This window comes from Typopeltis vanoorti, chromosome 22, assembly GCF_054136105.1.
Source record: "Typopeltis vanoorti isolate ZY-2024b chromosome 22, IOZ_Tvanoo_1.0, whole genome shotgun sequence".
Lineage (NCBI taxonomy): Eukaryota > Metazoa > Arthropoda > Arachnida > Uropygi > Thelyphonidae > Typopeltis > Typopeltis vanoorti.
Genome location: NC_143570.1, coordinates 4758011 through 4776993, shown reverse-complemented (window position 1 = coordinate 4776993; position 18983 = coordinate 4758011). Strand labels below are relative to the sequence as shown.

General features: G+C 35.3%; 1 protein-coding gene across 1 annotated transcript in view; it reads right to left on the bottom strand.

Moving 5' to 3' along the window:
• l(3)L1231 (zf-C3Hc3H domain-containing lethal (3) L1231) overlaps positions 1 to 18983 on the bottom strand; it is a 281991-nt gene that overhangs the window by 214793 nt on the left and 48215 nt on the right. The window contains exon 3 of the mRNA XM_090412243.1: positions 17 to 241. Within this exon, the coding sequence (XP_090268369.1) occupies positions 17 to 241 (225 nt within the window). The remainder of the gene's footprint in view (positions 1 to 16; positions 242 to 18983) is intronic.

The window sequence follows — 18983 nt, the reverse complement described above, 5'->3', positions numbered from 1 at the left end:
ATATCAAATAACTTACATTTTCTTTGGCCTAGTTAATCTGAGATGTTTAAGAAGGATATGAGCTGTGCGATTTGGATAATAACGGGCTGCCTCTGCAAGATATTGCACCACTGTTCTTTGCCACACTTCTTGTTGCTGATATTCGGCATGCAACCTACAGACTTGTTGGTAACACCTATACAGTTCAAGTTTTAAACACATCTGATGGGACACTCTTGAATCCAAAGAGCTCTTCTGAACACTTAAAATTTAAAAAAAAAAAAAAAAAAAAAAGGAAAATCGAATGAAAAGAAATAGTATTTAAAGATGCAAATGAATATCTTACAAAAACCTTCCAAATACAAATAAATAAATGGGGGAAAACAAACCACAAAAGAAATCAAAAGAGCACAATTTCCCCTTTGGAGCCTTTCTATACAAAGAATGAAAACAGTCCATATATATATATCTACTTTTACTTTTCACTTAACCCTTACCTTGCCTGCACTAGAGGAACAAGTGCCAAGTGTTGGAAACACCATGAACATGTTTGAAAACAGCACTGCAGAAAATTCTGGCTCTTGAAAAATTAATGCCTTTCCTGTTCATATCTAAGACAGGCTCAAGAGACATTACAGTAGCTGAAGTTACTACAGCCTATAAAGAATGCCAGACAAGGAAATACTCAGGATCAGATGGTCAAGGGATGAAATCTTACTATGAAGCCTGAGATATATTCTTCTCATTCTACTCAAACTTTATAATTCCTTTCTTTCTACAGGCCACATACCAAGTGAATTTGTAGCCAGCCATACCTTAATCAATGACTGAAGATCTGTTTCTAGATCTAATACAGATCCCATACAAGATCCTTTCTTTCACTACAGGTTCAAAACCCTGGGCTGAATATCGAACGGTTTTTCATATTAACTGGATGCATTATATCACACAGCTGTAACATAATCAAAAGCACATAAGTGTATGGAATTCCAAGCTGAGCAGTAGAGTTTAATCTGTTCCAGCTATGTGATATACTACATCTATTTAACATGAAAAAAATCATCCAACAGTAATACTTTGGTAGATCTTAACTTGAGCAGCTGACAATGCAACATCTCTATCTGGTGCACTGGAATGGGTAAAAGACTGCTATCCATCATCAAGGGAACCTATGCTAATGCAAGTATCTGCCTCCTAGTCAACAGATTCCCTATCAGGCCTGATCAAAATTCAAAAAAGAGTCAAGCCCAGCAATTTGCATTATTTCTAGAACTTTTTTTTTTTTTTTTTAACAGGAAGCCAACAAGTCATATGGTATATGAGGGATAACAATTTCCTCAACCCTGAAGCAAACTAAAGTATCAACATATGCAGATGATATAATAGACATTTGGAGTGATGATGATTTCACACACGCACACACACAGTTGACCCTTGAACAATCTGGGGGTTAGGGGATGCTGACTTCATGCAGTTGGAAATCCACATATAACTTTTAACTCCCCAAAAACTTAACTACTAACAGCCTATTGTTGATGGCCGTGTAAGGCCTATTGATGCCTTACCAATAACATAAACAGTCAACGAACGCATATTTTATATAGTATGTATGCATATATACTGTATTCTTACAATAAAGCAAGCTAGAGAAAAGAAAATGTTATTAAAGAAAATCATAAGAAAGTGAAAATACATTTACAGTACTGCATTTATCGATACGTAAATCTATTTCATCTGTTTACAAGATGAATCATATCTTTATCTTATATGACACAAAACACTGCAGATTATATATTTGGTTTAATCCTTTATCCATCTGTAAGCAAACAAAGTTTGCACCTAAAATATTTTCAGAACTAGGGCAACTCATGGTAAAGGTGGCATAAGTTCTGATCACCTGCCTCAGTATCCCATAATGCAAAGAACATCTCCTTGCAGACATGTATAATGCTATGCATTAAGGGAAAAGCTTACTACCCAGACCAGTTTCGACCTTTATTGAGGTCTCGTCTGTGGGAGCCAGACCCAGAGGAGGTGATACTAAAGTGGAAGTAATGCAGAAGTCATATCAACATATACCAGTTGCCAAAATTTTATTATTATTATACTTTATTATAATATTAATTTATTATACACCTTATTATTAAAATTCTCTGGATTAGAGATAGTTGATGGACATTTTTTCACTTGGCTATGCTACCAATTAGATAATTGGTTTAATCCTTTATCCAAGTGTAAGAAAACAAAGTTTGCACCTTTAGTATTTTCAGGACTAGGGCAACTCGTGATAAAGGTGGCATAAGTTCTGATCACGTGCCTTAGTATCCCAGAATGCAAAGCACATCTCTTTGTGGACATGTATAATGCTATCCATTAAGGGAAAGGTCACTACCCATACTGGTTTCGATCTTCATTGATGTGATATGGCGATATGATTTCTGCATTGCTTACACCTCAGTATCACCTCCTCAGGGTCTGGCTCCCACTGACGAGACCTCAATAAAGGGGGAAACCGGTCTGGGTAGTGACCCTTCCCTTAATGCATAGCATTATACATGTACACAAGGAGATGTGCTTTACATTATGGGATACTAAGGCAAGTGATCAGAACGTTTGCCACCTTTACCACGAGTTGCCCTAGTCCTGAAAATATTTCAAGTACATACTTTGTTTGCTTACAATTGGCTAAAGGATTAAACTAAATACATAATTGGTAGCATAGCCAAGTGAAAAAACTTCCAAAAACACTGCAGATGTTAAATATATTACTAGCACAAGACATCAAAAATGAAAAGATAACATGAAAAAGAAAGTATTCATTATTTTTATGGCTATTGCCTGCTTTTGTTAGGAGTGCCCCTTTTTTAATGTCAATGGCTTTTTACTCAAGAATTCTTAGGGCATGCAGATGTATTTTAGAGACTAATATATGAAGCATCAAGGGCTGCTCGTGCATAGACACTGCAGAACTGCAGCACCTCCAATTTATCTCGATATATAAATATATTTATTAATTTATTTATAGTTGCTTGTAATATTTAATTTTATCATCACAATCCTATACAATTCTCTTATTTTGTATAAAAAATAATAAAAATCCATCTTGCAGCACTTAGGAGGGACGCTAGCAGCACTGTATTTACCACAGTCTCACACTGTTACACGTGCAAGCATATGCACATCATAGTGAGATGCAAGCTATTAGCGTAATGCAGCACTGTCCATCGTGCAGTTCCACTATTGTTTATATGCAGTTTGCACCAGTAATAGAGTGTTCATAGTGCTTATCGTGTTTACTCCGTCTCTTTAAATGGAGTTACGATAATGGATTTTATTTTTAAGTAATTTTGAATTATACTAAACTGTATAATTTATCGATAATAAACAATATTTTTCATGTTTAATTTTTTTTTTGATTTTTACCATAATTTTGATATTTTATCCAAACACATACACTGTACTTACAGTGTGTATGTATATTTCGCAAGTTACAGCAACCCACGATTTCAAGTCGCAAGCTGCCACTGTGTAGCATAATAGAAGAAAATTTGCACATAGCTGTTCTTAGATGTTGTTGCCTGTCTTCTTTCTGCGATGTGCATACTTCTGCTGTTATGTTCTTAAAAGGGAAGTGGGGGTGGTTAGGCAATGTGGGAGAATTACTTTGAAAAACCCGAGGTTTATATATATATATATATATATTATTTTTAAGGGTGGGCAGAGCCCTTTTTTTGTAGGGTGGGAAAGAGATGAAAGAGGGAGGTGAAAATAGAAAGTTTTTTCGAGGAAGGATTTATAAGAAAAGGAGGACGGGGAGAGGGTTAATGGGGTACGAGCTGTTTCAACAGTGTGTGTTGTCGTCTGAACTCATGAAGGAAGTGGATGCTATGTCATGTCGGCTTGGTGTTTCTGCCTTTGAAGTACTTGAGTTATTGCCTATTGGTTGGAGTTGTGACCTAATTTTTATGTTATGGAGCTTCCAACACTCAGGGATTATATAGGGTCGGTGGATGTTGATTGAGTTCTCATCACATTTTATGGCTATCGTTTCCGATATTCTAAGCATTGTCTTATCCATCTATTATGATGGCCTTGTCATTTTGCAAAAGTATGTTTCTGTTCAAGGGTATGAACTGCTATTTCTGTTTTCCATGTACTTTGTATTCCATTTTTCTTTTTGATGTTGCATTTTTTAGTGTTTAAATGTTCTGGAATAGGGATGTTACAGTCACGGAAGTGTTCTTGTAGTCTTGCCTATAAAGAGCTGATAGTAGAACATGTGTAGGTCATATCATAATCTTTTTGGCAAGGAAATTTGTAGACTACGTTGTGATGTGCTAATATTTCTTTGTGTGTCTGAGAGATTAAGTGGGTTTTAGAAGTGTTGCCAATTTTTGGTTTGTGGTGAATACCAGTTTATAGTCAGTATATTTGAAAATGTATTTGTAGGCTTTGTATATGTTCTGGATGTTTGGAAAACAGTTTGATAACTTTTTGTGTTGTGAAGTTGTTTTGGTTGTTGGGTTGTTTTGACGGGTTTTTGCTGTCCTGTTTGCGCAATTTATTAGTTGTGTGGGATAGTGTCGATCTTTTAAGATCTATGTTAGTTTAATACTACCAGGCACTCTTGTATCTCTATGAAATTAATCTGGGTATATGACAAGCATTAGTTTTCTTTTCTTCTCAGTAAAGATTTGAAAACTGTCTGGATAGTGACCTTTACCATAATCTACAGCAGCGCACGCGCGCGCGCACACACACACAAGGAAGTGTGCTTTGCACTATGGGATAACAGGAAATTTGATGTGAAGTTATCTGTCATATAAAGTAGCTTAGTTATGAAGATATTTCACATGCGAATTTTGTGGTTCACTGTGTTTTTATCTTTACCCAGTCTTTCAACTAAGTAAAGAATTAAAAGAACAATATAATTTCTTGTCTTGAATTATACAGCTGCAAGATTCGTGAACTTTAATATGTGGAGAGCAGAGAATATGTTAAGTTGTATGTTTTTCTTGTATATATATTTAGTAAATATAGTGCATTTCACTGTATTGTATTCCTCTGAAATCAGCAGAAAATTAAAAATCATAGTTTTCTTCCATGTTCTAATTAACTGTTCATATAGGAGATATTCTTTCTCCAAGAATATCAATGAATTATAAGAGACAACTCTAGTCGCAATTCAGACTTGTTTACAATAATGTCATCTTCACTAATGAAAGAAATGCTTTGATTTATAAGCATAAATTTAAACAACATAAGTTTGTTTAAATAAGTTTAATGTTTTCTTACGAGGGCAGTCTAAAAAGTCCTCAGCCTAACAATGATAAAACGCATTTATAATTTCAAAATTATTTTTATTTTTCACCATAAATCTGCCTTAAGACTAATACATTTATTCCAGCAATGCTCCAGTGCTATTATTCCGTCCCTGCAGTGGTTCTCGGTAAGATCTGCAAAATACCTCTCTATAGCTGCAATCACCTCTTGATTCAAGGAAAAACGCTGACCAGTGGGGAAGAGTTTTAGTTTTGGGAAGAGATAGAAGTCAGAGGCAGCCAAATCTGGGAATAGGGTGGATATTCAAACAATTCCTAGTGCAGATCCCTTAATTTTCCCATTTCCAAAACACCTTTGTGACCAGGAGCATTGCCCTGATGAAAGATGATTTTTTTCTTCTGCAAACCAGGTCTTTTCTCATGAATTTTTTTCATCTAGTCTGGTTAAAAGATTGGAATAATATTCCCCAGTTATTGTTTTACCCTTTTCAAGATAATTAATAAACAAAATGCCTTTAGCATCCCAAAACACCGATGCCATGACCTTTCCTGCTGATGAAATCGACTTTGTCTTTTTTGGGGCTGAACAGCCGGCTTCTGTCCACTGTTTTGATTGTTGTTTGGATTCTGGTGTGTAATGATGAATCCAAGTCTCATCCATAGTAATAAATCGATGCACAAAATCAGTTTTATTCTAGTTAATGCTCCAAGCACTGTTCAGAGATTTTCATGTGAGTGCATTTTTGATCTGCTGTGAGCAAGCATAACACCCATCTTGGTCATAGCTTTTTCATTTGCAATTCTTTGTATAAAATATATCCTACATGTTCTTTTGAAATGCCTATAGTCTCAGCAATTTCATGCACTTTGACTCACCAGTCATCCAATACCATATAGTGCACTTGATCAATGATTTCTGCTGTTGTAACACTTTTTGGATGTCCTTTGTGCAGATCATCTTCAAGGGTGGTACGGCTACGTTTAAACTCAGCAGCTTATTTCTTAATTGTCAAAAACAAAGGAGAAGAGTGCCATAAACTTTTATGAACTTTGAATGAATTTCTTTTGGTGTTAAATCTTCTTTTACAAAGAATTTTATAACCTTGTGATACTCAATTTTACCCATTTCAAAGGATACAGATAACAATTTTGCTTCAAACAGCTGTATAAAAAAAACTACTTGATAGAATGACTTGGAATTTCACATGGATGCTTATGACAGATGTACCAACTTAGAAAAAAAAAAATCTTGCCAACAGTGACGCAATTTATGGTCGAGGCCGAGAACTTTTCAGACCACCCTCGTAAATTTAAATATCATATCAAACTGTCAAGTCTAATTGAATATAAGAATGAAGTTTCATCAGATCCAGTTAAAAGTGAAAGGATTCCAGATATCTAGGTGAAAGAAAATTTCATACATTTCAGTAATTGTTGTTAGCCTAGATGTCCCACTGCAGGACAAAGACCTCCCTAACCTTTCACACGCTCTCGTATCGTGGGCTACTCTTGTCCATGTGACACCGAGCCATTTTTTGATGTCATCAATCCATCTTTTTCTCTGTCTTCCAAGTTTTCTAACTCCTCTTAGCAGCCACTCTGTTGCTCTCTTGATATCTTTTCTAATCCCATTTTGATTTCCTAGCTTTCCAAATGACGTCTTATTTTTGTATTTCTCTTAAGTCCTTGTTCCTTATTCTATCTATTTCAGTAATTGAACCCAATTAACTTTCTCTGGGAGGGATATACAAGCTGCTGAATGACATTAATTAAATAAGCATAAAAATTATAAGTTAGGTAAGGGCATTTATATGATTGATAGCAGGAGTGTGCTATGCTTGGCTACACCAGACAACAACAATGCATATTAAAGAAATAATGAAGAGGAGATTGAACAAATATACAAAGCTCATGTTTTACTGTTAGTGTAAAAAATATTATTATTAATACACTGTACCTCAGAGGAGTCCAAGAACTCATCATGGGAGGGTAATACATAATACTAGCACCAACACACAGCGATAACTACTGTTGACCACCACCACCACTAGTATACACACTGTAAATTGTGTTTTCATGGCCAATTTGCCTGTATGCAGAAAGAAAACTCTTCTACAAATAATGGTGCAATGTACCATCATTTTTTCAAATGCACTATGGGGGTGCTTATTCGTCCACAGTGCCTTCAGCAACGGGTTATAGAAGAGTGATGAATTTATGTAACTTTAAGAAAGAATGTGACATTAGTTATGGCTGGAGGATCTAATTTGACAACATTGAACAAGTGTTAAGTCGGAGTGAAACAAAATATTAAAGAAAATTACGTTTCACTCAGACTTAGCATAGTTCTTACTCTCTTGGAGCAAGTAATGATTTTTTCAGAAATGAATAAACACTTGTGCAATCTTAATTTAATTTTATGTCTTTTATCTCATATTGTATTGTGAAATTTTATTATGTATGGCTACGTAGTCTCAAATATTATGTAAGCACCTAACAATTGCTGGGAGAGAAATAATATTCAAAAATGAGAAATGGCCGACTTCAGAAACACGTAATACAGTGTACAGGCATGTCCATTAGTAAGTACGGTGCCTCCCCCCCCCCACCACCACCACCGCTACACTCTGTAAGTTATGAGAGGATTCCGTGTATGGCGCTAAGTGCCGTTGTGACGTGAAGAAAGATGACGTAGATGTCGATGACAAAAGAGAAAGGAGTGGCGCGCCGTTTAAAAGTGCATGTATCGCTGGAGACAAGGCTTTTAGACGTTTTCCTGTTGCTGTGTTCCTGTGCCCTCGTGGGTCTGGCTGGTGTGGCGCCTCCAAGTGGTTTTCTTTTGTTCAAGGAGATATCGGAAAGAATGACTAGGAAGCCTGCCAGTCGGAAACTAGCCCAGCAGACTATGTTTGTGGAAGACTACAGAAATATCCAACTATGAAGTATAGAGGGAATCCGTAGTGAACATCCTGAGAATGCGTGAAGTAAAGTAGTCGTAGAGGGCAGATATCCGACAAGATAAGGAAGCAGCCAAAGTAACATACCAGCAATTGGTAAGTTGCAAAATTTTATATCTTCTATCTAGTGGAAATGATTAGGAAGATTTTATTGTAATGTGCTACGAGAGACTCTTAGGACAGTAAATTGATAGATTGAGAATGAAACAGAATATGGTATGTAAAGTTTATGTGACAGATAGAATCTAGAAATTACTGCTAAAATTGAAAGAGATAGAGAAAGTTGTTTCATGAATTGACCTTGAGAGAGGGATTTACCAGAGTTCTTAATTTAGTCTGTTATGTATATATTAAATAGGATTGTCAGAGAAAAGTGAGAATAGAATTTGACTCATATCGAGAATGGAATTGATTAACTAGAGTAGCACAACGAGACTAAGTGTATTAAATATGTTTCTCAGATTGAGATTTATAGAAAGGATAAAGTAATTGTATATATGAGTGCTAATTCTCTACCTAGCTTTGAATGTTTGATTGACTCAGTGTCATAACATGTATTATATGTATTTTTCTTGAAATTAAACGTTTTGCTTAAATATAAATGTTGTATTGCCTGAATTTAGAACCTATTGCACTTGCTCATAAAATTTAGCGAACCTCAAAAGGCTGGAGAATAGATAATATTGGGTCATGACTGCAAGTTGGAAAAATATAGTTGATAAGAGTGAATGCTGACTGTATTCTAACTCCTTGGTCATACAAGTTTAGTATAATCTAGGATTCAGGGTGGCGCAGTGAAAAAAATAAATTTCTCTGAATTTGAATAAGGAGTTAGAACCAGTGCTGAGACAAAGAAATAGGCATCTGCCATTAGCATTTTCTTTCTCTCACAAACCAACAGCTTCACTTTTGTTAGGGATTCGGCCTGAGTTAAGTTAAGTGAGATAGAAGTTAAAAGTAAATGTATTAAATAAGAAGAAGTAAAAGAAAATATAGGAATTACTGAGAGAAAGGTAGAATAAAGTAATATATACATATAAGAGATAAAAGAGGGCCCAAAACATAGGAGAGTCGACACAACACAAGCCAATTTTAGTTATGTGTGTAAATATGGAGAAAAATAAATAAAAACTTTACAAAAGGTGAGACAAATGAAAAGGAGAAGATAGCAGAACAAATATACACCAGCTAACCCATACTGCTAATGTTGATTTTCACAATATGAATATCAGTTTTGCCATGTTGATTATTCAGTATATGGTTCCATCTGCTGTTTTTTCTCTTCCATATGAATAAAGCATTAGATTAACAAGTCTCAGAATGTAGCTTGGGATTGGATGTTCGCTCACAATTATAAAACTGACCTTGAACATAAGATGAAAAGCCAAACGGCTATATTTTCTGGTGAAGTTAATTAAATTTTGGGGATAAAAATTCTTTATTATTTTACAGTCAGTATGCGAAACTCTAAGATCGAAGATTACTATCTACGAGTTTCATGCCAAAGAACTATCGGCGAATCCAAGCGTAAGTGACCACTTGGTAGTACAACACCAAGGCAACTCGAAGCAAAGGTGGAGCAAGCTCCCTCGCTATCCTTGATATTTTCTCATAATGTGAAAACACAGCTCCTAGGAGATGCAATACTGCTTTACATTATGAGGAGAGGTCACTACCCAGACCGGTTTCAACCTCTTTTGAGGTCTCATCAGTGAGTAGGTGGATCTGGATGATATCAAAGTTTAAGTGAAAAGAACTTACATACCGTCACTATATGAATGCCAGAGTGGTGTGCCCATATATATTATATATTATATTATAATTAAGATGAAAAGCCAAACGGCTATATTTTCTGGCAAAGTTAATTAAATTTAGGGGATAAAAATTCCTTATTATTTTACAGCCAGTACGTGAAACTCTAAGATCGAAGACTACTATCTACGAGTTTCATGCCAAAGAACTATCGGCGAATCCAAGCGTAAGTGACCACTTGGTAGTACAACACCAAGGCAACTCGAAGCAAAGGTGGAGCAAGCTCCCTCACTATCCTTGATATTTTATCATAATGTGAAAACACAGCTCCTAGGAGATGTAATACTGTTTTACATTATGAGGAGAGGTTACTATCCAGACCGATTTCAATCTTTTTTGAGGTCTCATCAGTGAGTAGGTAGACCTGGATGATATCAAAGTTTAAGTGAAAAGAACTTACATACCTTCACTATACAAATGCCAGAGTGGTGTGCCCATATATATTATATATTATATTATAATTAAGATGAAAAGCCAAACGATCTTAGTCTTCGATCTTAAGAGTTCGCATACCGGCTGTAAAATAATAGGGATTTTTATCCCCTAAATTTGACCGTGAACATGTTTGGTAACAGATAAGTATGCATATTGGTATAAATATAATTTATTTAACTTAGGTTAGGTTAGCATGTGCTATTGTTGTTCTAGATGGACTTAGGTCTGCTGGTGGAAGGCCAATAATAATAATAAAATATGCAAATAAAAGTAAATTAGTAACAAATATATGGATCGCAGGATTATCCTTACAAATTTAAAAAGCTGAACTGATTTGAATTTGGCAATTATGCCTGTTCATTCACAGTGAAAATGAATGCTTTTTTCAAAAAGCAGTACTAATAAGACATCACAGGCCGCTTAATAAAAAGAATGGTCTCCTCACCATCGGAAAGATTTAGTCAAGCAATGATTGGGTGTTACTAATTTCAGAACAAATTAATAACAGTCAATCTTAAAACTAAATTTGGAAGGCTAAGAGTTGTACAGTGCTATTCCCCAACTGCAAATGTACCTTTTGAAGAAAAAGAAAAGTTTAACAGTCTTACTTGATTTCATAATAATATAAATGAGCATGATTGAGGAGAGAGAAATGTAAAGGTTGAATTATTGGTGGAACTGTGTGGGTCATATAATTTAGTAATAGTTGGTGCTCTGTCTTCCAGCCTACCAGAATACATGAATTAAATTGGGTGTTGTCAGATGGCAAAAGACAGAATCAAATGGATCATACTGCCATCAGCCAAAAGTGCAAATGTTATTAGATATCCGAAATAAATGAAGTGTTGATACTGGCTCAGATCATCACCTGATAATTGTATCTATGTAATTATATATTTAAAAAAAATCATCATGGGAAAACAGTTAATGGATACAAATATGATATTGCTAAATCACAAAACGCTTGAAGTCTGTAACAAATTTAAAATAAAGTTAAGGGAAAATATAGATAGTAAATAGGATGGGGAAGAGAATATGAGAAATGATGATATAGAGGCTAAATGGAAAAGAGTCAAAAAAAAAAAAAAAGTCCTTAATGATACAGCAGAACATGTTTTAGGATATGCAAAAAGAAAGAAAGAAAAATGGTTATCAAAGGAAACTTGGAGACTAGTGGATGAAATGGAAAAAATAAAATAAAGCTGAAATAATATAAAGAAATACTCTCCAAAAGGAAAATGAACTTGAAGGTATATATAATATTTTAAATAAAAAAAGTTAAGAAGTGCTAGAAAGAATAAATGGCAATGGTTTGAAGAACTGGCATCAAGGACACAACAAGTTGCAGACAATATAATAACAGAGTTATACAGTATTATAAGAAGTCCATTTCTGTTTATTAATTGTGATGGAGGTGGCAAGATACACCTTGGACAATGTTGTATGCGGGTGACATCTTGCTGGATGCAGAGTCAAGAGAAGAGGTGGCAGTTAAACTGGAAAGATGGAGGAACGTACTGGAAGAGAGAGGTATGAGACTGAGCAGAAGTAAGACAGAGTGCATTTCAAAGTGGATGGCAGCCAGGAGACAGATCTGGTGCTAGAAGAAAATGTCATCAGGAAAGTTAGGGACTTTAGATACTTAGGTTCAACAGTGGAAGAGGATGGAGAAGCTGAGAAGGAAATGGGATGCAGGATACAAGCGGGATGGAGGAATTGGAGAGAGATGGCTGGAATGCTATGCGATAAGAGGGTGCCGATCAATCCGAAAGGCAAAATCTATAGGACAGTAGTGAGACCAGCTATGACATATGCTATAAAAATTGTGGCCGTGAGGAAAAATAACATCAGCAGGATGGAGGTAGCGAAGATGAGAATGCTTAGGTGGATGTGTGGTGTGACCAGAAAGGATCGTCTGAGAAATGACTATGTGAGGGGGAACGGTGAAAGTTACGAACTTAGGAGCGAAGATACGGGAGACAAAAGGTTGAGATGGTTTGGTCATGTGATGATGAGGGAGGACGAATATGTGGGAAGAAAGGTCATGCAGATGGATGTGTAGGGAAGGAGTAAGCGTGGGTGGCCAAAGAAGAGATGGAGGGAGCTGGTGGAAGAGGACTTCAGGATGAAAAATTTGGATGTGGTTACAACCCAAGACTGAAGGCTGTGGAGGAGACTCACCAAAAACAGTGATCCCACTTAAGTGGGACAAGCTACAGAAGAAGATACAGTATTATAAGAAGACTTTCTGGAGAAGCCAAGGAAAAGAATGTCCTAGTGAAGAATCTCAATGGAAAAATTCTAGTCAACAGAAAAACAACTGGAAAGTCGAGACAGCATTTCTGTCAAATCTTAAATAATATCAGTGATAGAATTCAAACAGAAATAAAGAATACACAGATGAATTAAAAATTAATACCAACCCACCATATAAAATTGGAGATAAAAAAAGAGCTATTAAAGAAATGAAACACGAGAAAGCTGCAGGACATGTGGAATCACTGCAGAGGTTCTAAAACTGATATTACAACTTTCACAGATATGCTCTACCCACTATACAGTTCCAATATACTTGGGGAAAAGAAACATTTCTTAGTGATTGGAATACAGGGATATAATAGTAAAAATACCAAAGATAGGAGATTTAGGGAGGAACATAAATCTGCTGTGTTATTACCAAAATTTTCTATGGTTTCAGGACAAATAGATTATGTATAGACAATATTAATACTTTAAGAATAATAACTGCACCAGGTGAATTTTAACTCTCTTTATATTTGCTGATGATGAAAAAGACTTTGATTTCATTTCTAGAGATTGTGTGTGGAGTGCACTTCAAAACAAAGAAATACCACAGAAGGTAATAAATCGAATAAAGGGAGGTATATTAAATTCCAAAGCCAAGTGCTGTGTGATGAATATTTATCATAGCCTATTCAAACCATATCTGGTCTGCTATCTCCCTGGCTATTTATACTGGTGCTAGAACAAACAGCAATAACACATACCAGAAGTATGGAAAATAAAACTTTGGGTGATCTAAGCTATGTGCAGATATACAAAACAAACTAACTACATTAGAAGAAGAATCACTGAAAGTTGGTTTGAAAATAAATACAAACAAAACTGTCACCTTTTCTTAATAACTTTGATATCTATGCCCTCTACGTTTATTCGCCCCTTGGTGTCACGTGGTACTATCTAAGTACAAAGGGAATTGCCCTGGGGTAGAGCCAAAATCCAAATGCAACAAAGCTTCTGAGGTTCTTCTTCTCATAAAATGATAAGACATTTATTTCTTATCGTTGCGCCACTTAGGACAATTAGTTTAAAGGAGAAAATATTAAACAAGAAGCGAATATCCAGCTGTACCTCAGTGACTAACAACCACGCAATCGTGACCGTAGACACACTACTCAAATCTCCCGCTTAGGTTCGCATATTTAGCAAGTGTTGCATTGGACAGTACTAACAAACAACTGAATCAGAGTAAGCAAAAGATTTATTTAACATACTAACATATATACAGTTCATGGAAGTATGGGAAAGATCATTTCTAAACTACAAATTTATGTGCTATCATAACTATCAAATACGAACAATAAATTCTCATAACTCACATAGGATTAACAATAGAGCTGCTCTATATTACTTCACACATAAGATCCTCATAACTCTCTTAATTAAAACCTAGTAAACATATATTATCACCTTGTATTCACGCATCCTAAGGTCATCACTCTTTAAATTACACTTGTCTACTTTCACAACTTATAATTTGCTACAGTCCTAAATTTTATCTTTGTTAATTCCTTAGATCTTGATTCACATATCATTCATTTACACTATTTAACAATAAAATTTCACAATACCGTATTATAATTATCTCCTGTGCTTGTTCCTCTCTTTAATTGTCTTTGGAGCCTCAAATTGATTTCTTTGTGCTGGGGTTAGTATCTGGGATTCCTCGATCATGTGCAGGCCCATTCGTTTCAGTCGGACATGCCTTCTTTTCAATAAGATTCTTGGGGCAAAGTCACTCTTTCGCACGTGTTGCCTTTTTACCTAGATTCTGAGGCCTCTTCGCAGACTACTCTTTTCTTTCGGAGTAATGTGATTCACCTCAGACCTTGCAACGCATAACCTTTCCCGTGGATATGCACCGTCTTCCATTTCCTTCTGCCGGGCATCAGGGCAGAGATTTCCCCTCACGCTCTGGAACCGTCCCTCCACTCGCGAAGTCCACACACTAAAACCACCAGGAAAAAAAGCCACGTCGTGGTGGTGGTGGGGTCCTAACTTTTTTTATATCTCCACACCCTATTGGCAACTTCCGTAACCCCTCCCCCCCCCGACAGCACTCAACATGATATCTCTCAGTAGAGGATTTTTTCTTTTCTTCCTATTCATCATGTGCCATGTGCACACGATATGCTTGCAGCAATTTCCTTTAATCCTGTGCTCTTGACCTTGGATTATGCTACAATTATCGTTAAAAATTGCGAGTCATTCATCTAAGCTTTGTCTATCTATTATTTAAATTAAGGGGATATTAAATCCCACATAGTTTTAAAACCAAATAAGAAACTCAAAGATTGGAATCAGAGAGTTTCTTACCGAATATAGTAAACTATAAAGTATCGGCGACACTAACGTTAGCCAATGCAAGTGATCCTAGTACGTAGTACAATAGCGGACGACTAGTTGCAAAGGTGGGGGAAGTTCAGATCGCTATTCTTAGGTATTTTCCATAATGTAAAAACACATTTCCAAGGAAATGTATGCTGTTATTACATTATGGAGGGAGGTCACTACCCAGACCGGTTTCAGCCTTTTTTGAGGCTTCATCAGTGAGTAGCTAGACCTAATACCAAAGTGTATAGCGAAAAGAACTTATATACTCTGCGAATGAGTTTTCCAAACAGGTGCAACCATTAAGTTACTTAAGTATAAAGAGCTAATAAGCTTCATTTCGGCAATGAAAACATTACTTAAATTAAGGGGATATTAAATCCCACATAGTATTGTACTACGTACTAGGATTGCATTGGCTAACGCTAGTGTCGCCGATACTTTATAGTTTACTATATTCGGCAAGAAACTCTCTGATTCCAATCTTTGAGTTTCTTATTCGGTTTTAAAACTATGTGGGATTTAATATCCCCTTAATTTAAGTAATGTTTTCATTGCCGAAATGAAGCTTATTAGCTCTTTATACTTAAGTTTTTGTCTATCTAATTTCTAGGAATGGTATACTGCTTTAATCATACATTAACGTTCTTTTTCCCTAGAATTTCACCACCAATATTTAACTAGCTCAAGTAATCTTTCTATTATTCTAACAAAAATATATTATTATTAAACAAAAAGATAATAATCTCACAATTATTATCTTTTTGTTTAATATATTCTAATTTCTTCACATATATGTAATTTACACTCTTAGAGGCAAGCAAATTTTCTATTGTAGGGTCTTTGCTTGTTAAATTATGAAAGAATAAATTCTCTTAGGAATTTTATCAATCACAATTTAACAGAGTGCACTTCAAAACAAAGGAATACCACAGAAGGCAAGAAATCGAATAAAGGGAGGTATATTAACTTCCAAAGCCAAGTGCTGTGTGATGAATATTTATCATAGCCTATTCAAACCATATCTGGTCTGCTATCTCCCTGGCTATTTTATACTGGTGCTAGAACAGACAGCAATAACACATACCAGAAGTATGGAAAATAAAACTTTGAGTGATCTAAGCTATGTGCAGATATACAAAACAAACTAACTACATTAGAAGAAGAAGAATCACTGAAAATTGGTTTGAAAATAAATACGAACAAAACAAACGAAATGAGAATCAATGTGAACAACAAGGTAGCAAGTATAACTGAAAATGAAAAAAATTATAATTGTTCCAAATTTTATGTATCTTAGGAATGTTTTATCTGAAGATGGAGGAGCAACTACAAATATTAAAAATGCAAGAAGTGCATATGGAAAATGAAAAATATTCACAGAGATACAAAAATAAAAATACTTAATTCATGTATTAAAGCAGTTCTTTTATATGGATATGAAATGTGATTGACTTCAAAGGAAATAAAAAGTTACAATCATTCATAAACCAAGGTCTATGGAGTATACTTCAAATTTGGTGGTTACAAATGAATACTAATGAGATCTTTGCAAAAAAAGAAATCAGCAAAAAAGGTCAACTGGAAATCTGAAAATGAATATTTAGATTAATTGGACATACACTCAGTAAAGATCATCAAGAACTCTGTCATGCAGTCCAAATGAATCCACAAGGGAAAAAAAAGCTTGGCCATCATAAAAATACATGCAGGGGGATCAATTTTAATGGAATGTGAGAAGAGTGTTGCTGAACTAAGACCAACATCAAGGAACCAATGGATAAGATTTACAGACTCCATGATGAAATTTGGTAAAAAAGAAAACCCTTGTTCTAACAATGCTCTTCATTTGATTTATCTTCCTGTTCAATGGCTACAGTGCCAAAATGATTAACAAAATAGTTAATCTTTATGTAAGACCTCCCGTCACTTTACATGACTCTCAACATACAGATTATAGCAATGTTATTAATATTCTCTATATCCAGGGTACCTCTGGGAGGGAAAAAATAGTCAAAACTTTAAAGAAATATCTTTACACTACTTTCAAACCACTAGTATGAAGCAGGCTCAGTTCATCCATTCTGCTAAGGATCAACTCCCACCATCTATTCCAGGTGTGTATAAAGCTCCTTGTTCATGCAACTTATATTATGGCCAAACTGGGAGTTTTGCTAACATGCAACTTGAAGAACAAGTGTAATATCTTCTGCTGTCTGCATTATTGTAAACGTATCTTATTTTTTTTGCCTATATATGTAATATCCCTTTATCGTCATTCTATTCTATCTTTATTCCTAATTCTTTATAGTTTTACTCTAATGCGCTTTTTTGTCTCTTATCCTTTCTCACTTACTCTATTGCGTATGGTGATTTTCCACCTTCCGTATTTACTAGTCGAATGCCCATGAATACTGGAAATTTATTTGTCAGACTGCGCCACCAATATATCCTTTAATTGGCATAAGACTAAATAAAACTTCTGGAAGATTTCCCTCTCTCCTACAAGTGAAGTTTCTTTTATCAATGTTTACTTTAACAGTCGTAGTTCGTAAGTAATTGAACTGCGTTTTTATTGCCTTAAATTATTTCCCGCTTACAAGTCCAATTTCTTTAAGAACAGTGCAGTTGTAAAATAAAAGATCAGGCAACATTCTTTTAACAAATAATTAAAACACATTTATTTACAAATTATACATGAATCAAACAATAGGGAGATTGCTTTCTTTATCCATTTATAAAATCTTTAGCATAAATTAGAACCTTTTTACTTTAACACTAATTAACTTTTTTTAACTCACAATCTTATTTACTCTCCGCTTACAAATTTAACTTATTAAGCTTCAAGTTACTTGCAAAGAGGTTAGCTAATTCTCTGTTAAGTTATCTTTACAATTTTTATATCAACTTCCAATATGCCAACCGATTCTCTTAACGACACTTCTTACTGCTATTAACCCAAATTCTTAAAAGTCTTTCTATAACAAGGGCTCTGTATCGCACATTTAGTCAAAATTCTTGCACAAAAAGTTCTAAGGCAATTCTTTCATCTCAGATCTTGAGCTTCCTCAGGAATGTCTGGCTTCAGTAATAACTCATCGGGAAAATAGCGGGCTGTGGACTCATTCAGCTCCAGCAAAAGGTTGTTCTCCCACAGTGAAAAGAAAAACTTCCGAGTGAAGCTGCCTCGGGTAATTTACATCATCTTTTCTCCTCTGCTTTGGCTTGCCGAAAATGCCTGCATAACTGCCATCTCCAATAGCTCGAACTGCCGCCTTCAAGAAACTGAAACTGCCACCAACTCTCAACCGGGATCCCTCTCTCTGGCCTAGAAGCCCCCTTATGCTTGGCTCCGTCCTTTTTATTTTGCGATCTCGAGACCTTGCACTAAGGGTAGTAAACCACAAAGAATTTGGCATGACTCTTTTATCTTCTTTTAAGTTTAACCCGCTCTTTGTTCGCCTCTGAAACTTGTCTCTAAAACTAGCGGCACTCTTAGATACTGTCTTTAAAGGCGTTAGTGCAGTAAGCAACTCTTATATACAAAACAAACTAGTAAACTACTTTTCCTGCGCTCTTACGCATAACTATATACATATACAAAGTTCCCCTGGGAAAGCATTGCCTTTGTTTTTGATGATAAAACAGTAAATACGTTCACTTCCCACAGGGTTAACTACATTAATATTTTGCAAAATATACACAGAAACAAACAAGGTTATTTACAGTTTTAATTCGACTTGACTTAAATAATCGATGCAAAGCGCTTTTATATTTTTAAGCTACATCGAATTTTTACACAAGAAATATATCTGTCAGCTATGGTCAGTTGAATCTAGCTAACGATGCCTTGGATACCTTGCAGAGAAGCAAATATGAAAAAACT